This window comes from Phaseolus vulgaris, chromosome 1 (assembly GCF_000499845.2).
Source record: "Phaseolus vulgaris cultivar G19833 chromosome 1, P. vulgaris v2.0, whole genome shotgun sequence".
In the NCBI taxonomy this organism is placed as follows: domain Eukaryota; kingdom Viridiplantae; phylum Streptophyta; class Magnoliopsida; order Fabales; family Fabaceae; genus Phaseolus; species Phaseolus vulgaris.
Genome location: NC_023759.2, coordinates 9,870,602 through 9,882,287, shown reverse-complemented (window position 1 = coordinate 9,882,287; position 11,686 = coordinate 9,870,602). Strand labels below are relative to the sequence as shown.

General features: G+C 33.2%; 2 protein-coding genes across 2 annotated transcripts; both read right to left on the bottom strand.

Moving 5' to 3' along the window:
* Positions 1 to 604: 604 nt before the first annotated feature.
* On the bottom strand, positions 605 to 1,650 carry LOC137813532 (protein TRACHEARY ELEMENT DIFFERENTIATION-RELATED 7-like). Its single transcript, XM_068615852.1, has one exon. It carries the CDS (start codon positions 1,583 to 1,585, stop codon positions 836 to 838), a length of 750 nt encoding a protein of 249 aa, XP_068471953.1. The 5' UTR covers positions 1,586 to 1,650; the 3' UTR covers positions 605 to 835.
* Positions 1,651 to 5,168: 3,518 nt separating this feature from the next.
* LOC137813531 (serine carboxypeptidase-like 42) lies at positions 5,169 to 11,052 on the bottom strand. Its single transcript, XM_068615851.1, has 10 exons — positions 10,519 to 11,052; positions 9,358 to 9,465; positions 9,029 to 9,121; positions 8,263 to 8,355; positions 6,981 to 7,066; positions 6,580 to 6,858; positions 6,354 to 6,487; positions 6,005 to 6,097; positions 5,775 to 5,892; positions 5,169 to 5,627 (listed from the first exon to the last, which is right to left on the bottom strand). Exons 1-10 carry the CDS (start codon positions 10,823 to 10,825, stop codon positions 5,460 to 5,462), a joined length of 1,479 nt encoding a protein of 492 aa, XP_068471952.1. The 5' UTR covers positions 10,826 to 11,052; the 3' UTR covers positions 5,169 to 5,459.
* Positions 11,053 to 11,686: the final 634 nt, after the last annotated feature.

The window sequence follows — 11,686 nt, the reverse complement described above, 5'->3', positions numbered from 1 at the left end:
AGTAGTTGTTATAGACAATCTAGGAAGATCATCTAATGCGACCATCAAATCCTTTCTCAACATAATTTTCCAAACTTCAAAATACTCTAATTCTTCAATTGAAAAGTAGTCATCGAGGTACAAAGTCTATGCGGATAATTAGAAACCAAGAAAAGTGAGAATATGTTTAAAATTTAAGTTTAGCCAATAGTCTCAATTAAAGTTCAATTAGCCTTAGTTGGATAAATCTTATTTAGAATAATGGATCTGTTCTCAATTATTGTCTAAAATAACAGGGATCTTAATTGGGTAAATCTTATTTAGAATAATGGATTTGTTCTCAAAAAAACAGAGATTAAACACTCTCTGAGGGTAAATAGAAATGTAAGTACTCAACCATTTCCAATTTAATTCAAATTGATGCAATCCTTAAAATATCAACTTCCACCTATTTATATATTTTTATAGAATATTAATTATATTCATTCTAATTTTTCATTGTTTAATAAAAATCGACGTAACCTTGTTGGAATTTAGCTATATTACTTTTCGTTACTTAAATTAAATTAAATGTTAAATTTAATTATAATAACCTAGAGCTAGAGAATATAATATAGCCAAAAACTAAAGAAAACAGTATCAACTTAAAGTTTTATAGTCCATAAATTCAAACTTTCAAACTTTACAAGGTAGAAGAAGCAACAAATGACGGGTTTGTCAAACCGAAAATAAAGGAAAAAGTTATCGATATTCATTTATTCGTTGAACTGAGTTAAGGGAAGTACTCGATCCTTGTTAGGAGTCTTTGAACAAGGATATGAATTCCCATCCGAAAGTGCATTTATACATCTTTCAATCATGGTTTGTTTTCAGGGTGGTGATGATGATCTTCATGGTGTTCAGCTGCAGGAGGAGTTGCTGCTAGCTCAACAATGCTGCTAGAAGTAGCTTCATCTGCTCCAGGTGGAGAAGATGATTTGGCATGCACACCATGACCAACTTTCTCACTCTTCTTGATTTCTTCATCGATATGCACATCATCTTCAACTGTTACCACCACTGTATTGCGTCCGAAAGGACCAGGCACGATGGTTTCCTTTACCGTTTTGTGCTCATCAAAGTGAATGACTTCCACTTCTTGGGTCTTCTTCTTCTTCCTCCTCTGAACGCAGCAGAATAGAGCAAAAGCGAGCATTGAGAACAGCAAGAGGCCACCCAATGAGACCACCACGACTATTATTACAGTTGGGTTGCTTGGAGAGGGAGGAGGTACGAGAGGGGAAGGGGGAAGTGGGGGAGGACGAACTGGGCGAGGTGGTGGCGGTGGAGAAGGACGAATGGGACGAGGTGGCGGCGGTGGGCGCGCCTTTGGGGATGGAGGAGAAAATGGCTGACGTGGTGGCGGTGGTGGCGATCCAAATGGTGGTGGAGGAGGAGGAGGAGGAGGAGGAGAAAATGAATGCGGAGGTGGTGGAGGGTTGAAGAAGGGTGAAGGTGGTGGTGGAGGGCTGAAGGAATGTGAAGGTGGTGGTGGAGGATTGAAGGGTTGGAAGGGTGGTGGAGGGACACGTGGGTAGAAAAAGTTGTTGGGTTGAGTTGAAGCCATTTTGGTTGTTTTTAACTTTGTTTATGTCGAAGAATTGATGTCTTTCAAAAGCTGAATTTGTTGTGGTTTGAGTGTTATTTCGCAGTAGATTTATAAGAAAAATGTTGGGTATGAAGGTATGTGGTATGTTTAGAAACTTGACTCGCATGCGAAGTTTTGTTAGGGTTTGTTTGTAGTGGAAAACACTTCTCTATGGATTTACTTAGCTTGTTTGACTTGTGTTGCTTCATCTTCTTTCTATTTTTTTGTTTGAAAAGATGTTAAGTGTGATGAGAGTGATGATTGGGAAAGTGCATCTTGGCTGATGTACCATAGTTTACTTTGGAAGAATTTATGTGTGTTTAAAGAAACATTCTAATATGTTTTTGTTTAACTTGTGTTTAGAAAAATATTAATAATTTTTTCGCGTATACATTAATAAAAATAAACAGTAAATTTTCAAATAAAACTAAACCTGCCAAATTGGATATGTATATCACATCTCGGTTATTAACATCAAATTAGTTAGAATTATGTTGAAGTGTGGTTTAATTAATTAAAAATATGTAATTGACTTGGTGTAAGTGGGACCTATTCTTAATTTCAAAGGTTCATAATGGGTGGTTTGATTTTAATAAGAATTTTTTTAAACCAAGTACCTCGCATATTTATTTGAGATCCACAGTAGTTGTCGGGCAAAACACTCTTATCTCTTCAAACACTATATGATACGAACTAATTCTAGGTTATATAATACTTCCTTTCATATCTCTTCAAATTTTGTATCCATCATAAATTTTAAGGTAAAAAATATAGTCTTACTTACTACATTTATTTAATTTAAAATAAAACATTATAAAATATTTGGCCACAAGTGTTAAATTTATTTTTATATAAAAGTTTCAATGATAGACATCATTATGAAACTTCACATCTTAGTTAGGCTGACACCTCAAGTAACAATAATCATCTGCTACCACATGAAAAAAGTATTATTAAAAAAAAATATACAAGTAAATATGAGGGATAAGACCAAAACTCATATATTAACAAAAACGATACATGTAGTTTATACCTGTTAATAAAGAATTCTAAGAAAAAACTAGATGAAAGTCTATTATACCAATGAAATTGTTCTCTATGAATAAATCCTAAGTTAGACATTATGTCAGCACATGCATTCCCTTCACAAAAAATGTGAGAAACCCTAAACCTAATTTTTCCATAGTAATTAAGAAGTGTTCCACCTATTACGAAGAATCAAAGGAATATTAGTCATAGCACTAAATGCAACACAAACCAAGCCTGAATCACACTCAAGTCATAAACTAGTAAGATCCATCTTTTGAGCTTCTTCAATAGCATGTATAACTCCATAAAACTCAACAACCAAAGCAGTCTGAACATTAAGGAAAGCAGAGAAACCACCAATAAATTCCCTTATATTCCTATGAAAAATACCACCACAAGTAGCAAAACTAGGAGAATCCCTAACAACATCATTTGTGTTAATTTTAACTCAACCTGGTGAAGGAAACTCTCATCTAACTAGGAAGAGGATGTAGAACTTTACCATCATGAGTATTAATATCAAAGAACTTAAGCACATTGAAATCAAACATATCATTTCTCATAGAGCTTTTAGACAAATTTCCCACTAGACAATTGAGATCTTTAATGACCGAAATGGCCCTAGAAAAATCAATTTTAACCTGAAATCTAGCATAATTTCTCATACGCCATATCATCCAAATAGAAAAAGTCATCACAGCAAGTTTAATCAAATTAACCAAAGGACTATCATCACTCTTAATAAAAGAAAGAAGATCATCCACATTAGAGAAAGGAGAATTAATTACTGTGGGAAAATTAGGTATAAAAAATTACAAAATTAGGTATATGCAGTAAATTACAAAATTCTACCAAGCTACTTGATTTTGCCCTTAAACCTTCAAGCTCAATTTTTGCATAAAAAAGGGAGTTCTTTATCATCTCCACGAGTGTGAGCACTCGTCCATTTTTGTCATTCAAGTGCAAAATCCGATCTTTCATGAAAATCGAACAACCTTTCTCCAATAATTGTCTCATACTAAGAAAATTACTTTCAAATTAGGTACATAATAGACTTCCTCATTAGTACCTTATTTTTTGTCCTTTTGGGAAAAACATATTTTTTCCCGACCTTTGACTGGAACCTTAGTTGAGTCTCCAAAAGACACATGTCAATCTTCTATCTCTTGTATATCAAGAAAGAGATGTTTGTGCTCACACATATGATTATTAGCACCAATGTCTAGATACCATATCATGTCACTATCCATGGTGACGTCTTCCTTGCCCATCATGAGAATTCCTTCATCTTTTGTCTCATCTTCCTCCATTAAATTTGTATTTTCTTCCACTCTCATCTTGGCATAACACTCCTTTACATAGTGTCCATATTTGTTGTAGTTGTAACATTCAATATTTAGAGGATTTGAACGATCACCTCTTCTATGATCACGGCCTCGTGCACACCAATTTTGATGGTTCATTTGTCCCATTTCTTCATTTTTGTTTCCAACACCACGACCTTCATTGCGATCAAAACTGCGACCTTCACATCCATGTCATCTTCCTCGGTTATGTTGCACGTACATCACCTTGTCTTCTTTGATGATCATCTTTGTTTGTAAGGCTTCCACCAAGACTTCTTGTTTCTTTTTTTTTCATTCGTTGTTCATGTGCTATGAGATCATCAATGGTCATCTCTTCCAAGTTTCTTGACTCCTCAATTGCATATACAACATTTCTAAAGTCATCGGCCAATGACCAAAGAGTTTTCTCGACGACCCCCATTGCATCTGTGAAAGTTTCTCCATTGCGTTTGATTTGATTGGCTATCGTTTACACACGAGTGATGTAACTAGATACATCTTTTGAATCCTTCATATTCATGGCCTCCAACTCACCTCGTAGAGTTTGAAAACGCATTTGTTTAACTTAGACTGCACCCTTGAACACCTTTTCCAAAATGTCTCATGCTTCCTTTGAAGTGGATGCACTAACAATCTTTTAAAAAATTGCCGCATCAAGAACTCAATACAACATGTACAAAGTTGCCTTATCGTTTGATCGTGTCTTTTTCGATGTTTTGTTTTGGGCTCCCGATTAACCTGTAGTATTTTCTGGTTCTTCAAAACCTTCTTGAACCACCTCTAAAGAATTTTGAGATCTAAGGACTTTCATTTGAATGATTCAATTGTCATAATTGGTCATCTTTGTTGGTCGAGGCAAGTGACAAATTATTGGTTAGACTAGTCATAGCTCTAATACCAATTTGTGCACAAATGCTATATTTTTTATTTCACCACTACTTTCCAAATGAGATTACAATCTCTCTAAATAGTTTCAAAATAGACTTCTTAAATTCTACATGTTCTCTAATAATAGCTATACTATAAATTACATTTAAAACCATAGTATAAATTACAATTAAAACTATAATTAAAGGTAGTAATTATTGACTATTCAAATTTTCAAATAAAACTTATGACAACTTTGAGTATAAGGTTTAACAAATATAAGTTCTGCAACCTATTAGACATTATTTAAGAATCCACTCTTCACTGAAAACAAATGCATATTACTGGAAAAAAAATTGCTTACATTTTTCAATAGAATCCCAAGGCACCAAACTATGAAGCCAAGAAATTTGTGCTACGTACTAAATGAAGAATAAAAACGATGGAACATAAATTTTTCTTTTCCCTCTTAAATTTTCCTTTAACTTTCCATACAATCACTAGGAACTTATAATGGAACAGTCTTTTCTCTCACTTCCATTTCTGTGGTCCATTTAGTCTAAGATAAGTGGTAGAATGCATGCCATTTAGTCTAAGATAAGTGTCTTCCTTCAATCATCAATAGAAGGACGTGTTGTGTTGGGTAATCTCCTGCCACGAACAAATGAACTGAACAGATGCAGTGCTCTTGAAGGTTGAGCATAAGGTACCATGTGAGCAGCACCTCTTACAGTGGCAAAAGTCAACAAATTTCCATACTCAGTCACCCAACCTCCAACCTACATATACCACCATTCACCATCCAATTATAACTTCACTAGCTAGTAAAATTGTCTTTATTAATATTGCAAAAGAACAACCTAAAATAACGTGATAACTTCAAAGTAAAACATTCTTAAAACAAAAGAAAATTTTCAGGTACCTACCTGCCCTTTGTGGAACCAAGCCCCATATGGGACTGTAATCTTGAATTGCAATTCATGAGCTAGTTCACGAATGAGTGTTCGAGATCCCAATAATGGCACAACTGAATCTTGGTCTCCACTGAGATCATTCAACATTAAACAATCAGAGATAAACAAAAAGGTTATGTATCTATCCAATGATACTGAGGATTTCCCATTAAGGGTATCTATCTATCCTACATTGAAGTTACCTGAAAACCCATACTGGGATATGGTTTTGGACTATTCTTTTGAGAATTGGAAGGATGTTGATGTTACCATCAGTGTCACTGTAGTTTAGAACACTACAAGAAGAAACGTTATCAGATTTGAAAGATGGAGTTGCATAAGGATCAATTTTCTTGGAATATTCAGTTAAATATAAACTTTGAATATTCAGGCATGCTAGTTAAATATGTATATTTGTTTTAGTACATTCAAAAATCTGACCTTACTTGAGAGTTAAGGTCAATAAACACATTCTTCTTTAATCCATTGATACGGCTTTTCAAGACAATTATTTCATAGCCACTGATTATTGTAAAGTGTTTCTTTACTTACTGACTACACATGGACCAGCTATAAGGAAGGTTTGTACGGTTTGCATGAAGAGCCTTCTGAACCTCTGGGAGATTGAAATAAAACCGTCTTTCTAGACTCATACACACATCCACACCTACACTTATTTTTGTTGCCTGCATTCAATTATAAGGATATCATATATACAAGTTCATAGAATAAAAAATAATGATAACATTTGACCAGAACAAAATTGGGAAAGGTCTACCATTCTTTTCAATCTCAGTTCTTGTTCCACTATGGATGGATAGCAAACATCTAGAATTACATCATAGTTGTTTATGTAATCGCCAACAATGAGATTTGCTTCGTATATGGCATTGTTGCAGGAATGAGAAACGTTGTGAGGACTTGCATAGGAATAATCATCAAAATCACAATCATTCATAATGGCAAGGCCAATTTCATCAGAAATCATTCCATGTGACCAGAAGTATTCATATGTTGCTGGTGTATCCCGATCAAGTCTCAAAAGTGGGTTTCCAATCTGATAAAAGAAAGGGTACATTAATATGAGCTTTAAAATATCTGAGACATATGAGACTTCACCAATTGTAACACAAACAGAAAATTAAAGGCAAAAGATGTATCAGGTGAATGGAATCTTACAGCAACTCCTTTGATATTGAATTTGAAACCAGTTGAACCAGCATTATGGTCCAAGAGAACATTAGTTAATTGAGGTACATAGTGTCCTGCATGACTCAATAAAGTTTAATAAGAAACCCAATATATCATGAGTTCAAGGCTCATTGTTAATAAAGTGTACGGCAATGAAAAATAACAAACAAAAAGTAGGTGCTATAAATTGCAGAGTTACCCCTCAGAAGTAGTGGGGATCTTGATCAATAGTTTAGGGGAAATCAAAATAATATACTCTAAAAATTTATATATATATATATATATATATATATATATATATATTATCATTTTGACCAATACACTTAAAATGAGTACATAAATTAATATAACTATAACTGCAAGAAAAATCCCATATTTTTCCTTCATTCCTTCAAATTCTTCAACCAATCAATAATTGAATCGGAAATAAAATTTTAAGAAACATAATTATAAAAGGGAAAATCTATGATAAATAAGTCACACTTAAAAACAAGTTATAAAAAACTACAAAGGTTAAGATTTCATTTTATGTTTATAAAGAGAATTTTCATACAAAAATATAAGAACACGTAGAATATAAGAACTTAAAAAAGACACAATATAGCTATTCAAATTCTTATATTCTAAACATTATCCGCATATGGAAAAAGATGTCTTTTTGCATGGAAAAAAAGTAAAACCCCATGTATCAGAAATAAATAATATATTATGAAGCTAAATGGAAGAGAGAATTACTTTTTTTTCTTTTAGAAATGGAACAAAATAAGTGAGACATGAGTATAATCAATGAGTTTTTGTTTTTCTTCATTTCTTTCTTCAGGAGTAATCCAGGTAAGACACGAGTAGAAGCAATGAGTTTTATGTTTTAAAAACAGAGGATGAGGTGAATAAATTAGGAGAGAGAATACAAAAAATATCTTAATTTTCTTATTCTTTATTATATTTAATTTATGTTTTAATATTTATTAAAATTGAAAGACAGATTATAAAATAAATTGGAAATCCTCTAAATTTAATTCTCATTATATCTATATATAATATGCACACGGAATTTAAAAAATTTGGGGGAGGCAAGGCACTTTCCCACCCCTATAATCCTCCACCACTGCTAAGAAGGATGTCATAGTTAACTAGCATTTGCAAATTTTCATAAATAACTGTGATCTAACTAAACCAAGTATACAGATATTTTCAAAGACGAGATTCTCATCATGGAATTTCAATTGAACAAGTAAATTCTAAAACTGAATTTGTTAATTAGTTTTCAAACCTGCATAGCTTTCTCCAGTGAGGAACAGCTCCCTTGTTCTGTATGATGGAAACTTCTCGTACCATTTCAACAAGAACAAATACATATCATTGGCTGCCAAAAAACAAATGTATATGTGTTCTCACAAAATTTCTCATTTTTCAGAAAGAGCATTTAGTTCAAGGTCCTTTAGATTATTATCATTTTAGATTTTTTATTTTTCTTTTACCTCTATATCTCTTGCACTTGTATTGGTTTTTCCCTCACATGGACAAAAGTTTCTTGCTGATTCTATCATCTTTTCCATATTAAGTGTTACTCTAACTTTGTTCCCAATATATTCATGTAATTTCAACTCATCTAGCTCAATATTCTTGTATCTGCAATGCTTAATGCTTCTATTAAATCACAAATAAGAATTTATGCTCTTTTCCATTTCATTCACCCAGCTTTTAGATAATTATAAAGGAGGAAACTTACATACAGTACTCATGTACTGTTAGTGTTGTTGTTCAATTATATTTAGAATTTCACCTTAGTAATATGCAATGCATCTAATGTAAATTACTGAAGTAAAATTCCAAAAATTTGAATGGAGAGCACCTGTAGCTATAATACTGTATGTAAATTTGCCCTTCTATAAACAGTTTTCCACTTTCTCAGTTTTAGATGAACACATAGGAAAACGAAGGGGCAGGGGATAATGTAAAAATAAAAGTTTGAAGCCTTAAAGAAAATAAGCATAGTGGCTGAAATGACAAAAAAAGAGAATAGACCAATTTTTTACCAGTGGAGACATCTCCAGAATTGTAATCTGAAGTTGTATTTGAGTATGACCAACCAACTCCAGCAGGAGACTCTACAAAAATGAGGTTGGATGCTACAAATGACAAAATATCAGGAATCAGTGTCGCCAAAAAATATATAAACAAAAATTCTATTTTTTTAACCATGGTAATGGAAGGAATTATCCATGGCTGGAAGTAATAATGAATATTGTCCGAACCTTGAGCACACATAAGATAGATGATTATTCTCTTCTCAACATTTATCTCATATTTTAAGTGACATTATCAAGATTCAAACTTTGAACCACAATGTATGCATGTTTCATACCTTTATTCCAAGACATCGAATTTCTTCGGAGACCACGTCCATCCCCATTAGGATAAAAGGGTCCCAATTCAGTAAAAGCACCTCCTCCAATGGAAGAACATCCAGGGCCTGAAAAACAATGGAATTTGTTGGCTTTTTTCACTAGATATTGTAGTTTCCTTTTGAAAATAACATAGTGTAAAAAATTCACAGGGCTAAGTATTGTTTTATTTCAATGCTGTTTAAAATATCCAAATTAACCTTAAACATGCCGAGCTCTGTCTTCTCACAGCATTAACCAATAAACAAACTTAGACTAAGTACTGTCTTGTCTACGGTGAACATGAGCGAAATTTTAATTAGTGCATGTTTTGGATTGTAGTAGGAAGAGTACAAAAATGTTTATGTTTTCCAAGCAACAATGTCTAATTTCTTACTTTTGTTTTGTCAAGGAATTTCTAAAAGCACTTTTGCAACTTTTGTTCTCACAAACCCTTGCACATTTCAGAAAATTCTCTTTACTAGACGGAATTGTCAATAGCTCACCTTAAAAATAAGGTAAAATGAACCCTGCTTAGAGTAAATTTTACAGTGAGCTATCTGATAGAGTGACTGACAATCATGAAAAAAGAATCTCTATGCTGGGTGATTTGATGTAACTGTAAAAGGTTTTCAAAAAAAAGGTACTACAGAAAACTTCAGTCGTTTCACTTTTTTTTATCAGTTATTTAGCAGGCTCTGCAAAAGAGAGCAACAGTATAAGCAAACAGCACTTTCGGTTGAGTAAAAAGACAACACAACTTGAATGCCTTGTGGACAAATCAATGACACCTTCCTTGGCTTGACATAAAAAGAAAAGAAAAAGGAATCAAAATAATCAAGGGCTCGCCTAAAAAGAATAAAAAAGCACAGAGTAAACAAATAAACAAAAGCATGAAGAAACTATTTTTGCAAACAAACAACACAAGAAACTTTCAAGAACCAAATTGACTACATTTAGGAGCACCCACATCATATGATTCACTTGAAGCAACTCAAATCTCATAAGAAGCTACATAGGGTTAAAGAACCATGTAGGTTTAATGAATGAAGTTATGAAACGATGCTTGTTTTGAAAATTTACAAAGTGGGTGTGGCAATTGAAGAAGAGTCAGAAAAGGGTGACATAAGTCCATAACCAACCTCCATTGAGCCAAAGTGTGAGGGGCTTCTTGTCAGGGTCTTTCTCAGCCTCCACAAAATAGTAGAAGAGACTCCTTCCATGCTTGAGATCAACATCAACATACCCAGCAAATTGCTTAAACCCAACATTAGGTTGACCAGGCAATCTCACCACCAAATCCTCAGCTGGATACCCTTCTACTCCAGCAGTGCCCAGCAAGATGGCACACCCCACCACAATTATGACCCCAACTAACCAACACCTACCCATGTATCCCATCACCCCCAAACCTCCAACACCCTCACTAGAAAGCCACCCTTTGTCCATTCTCCCACAAATCTTTTATCTTTATTGTCTAAATCAGGAACATATATACTAAAGGCTAGTTCCTCACTCTCAAAAAAGCAGTCTTTTTTTCCAAATAGTTTATTCCACAAGTCAAATGAAGAAAATTAACTATGGTACTTTGTGTTTAATAGACTTATGTTGGCACGTGAGTCGTGGGTTCGCTTTAGCAAATGTCCCCACCTAAAGATCTTAATTGCATAGAGTATGGCCCAAATGCATGAAGGAATGAGCATAATAAATCTAGGAAAACACTGATTTCTACCTGCATTTCGACAATTACATGTCTCGGCATGATTTACATGGATTTAAATTAAAGGCAAAAAGAAGAAAGTTATTGAAAAAAGTAAGATAAGGTAATCAAGAGCTGATCAAACGAGTCAACTAACTAATACTTAAACAAATTGAATTTTAATACATTCCAGGTTCAAATACAGTATCAATCTTCCAATTTTTTTAAATTTATATTTTTTTATCTCCTATTTTAAAATAAAGATATTTAGTATCCTAATTTTACAATATTAGTGTGTTCAGTCCATTATTGAAATTAAAAAAATTATATTTAATATAAGCTTAATTACATTTTTAGTCTCATATTAAAGATGTTGGAGATCACACATCGACTAGAGATTAAAGTCTTTTATAATATATAAGTGGGTGTGCAAACCTAGAGTCAGTTTTATGGGATTGAGTTAGGCTTAAAGTACATTTCTTAAAAAAAAAAGTAAAAATCAATTCAATCTTAAGATTTTAAATTATTTAATAGAGTTTTAATTTTTTTTACCGATGTAATGTGTTTTATTTGATTACATTGTCATTAAAACATATTTACCCTAAATTGTT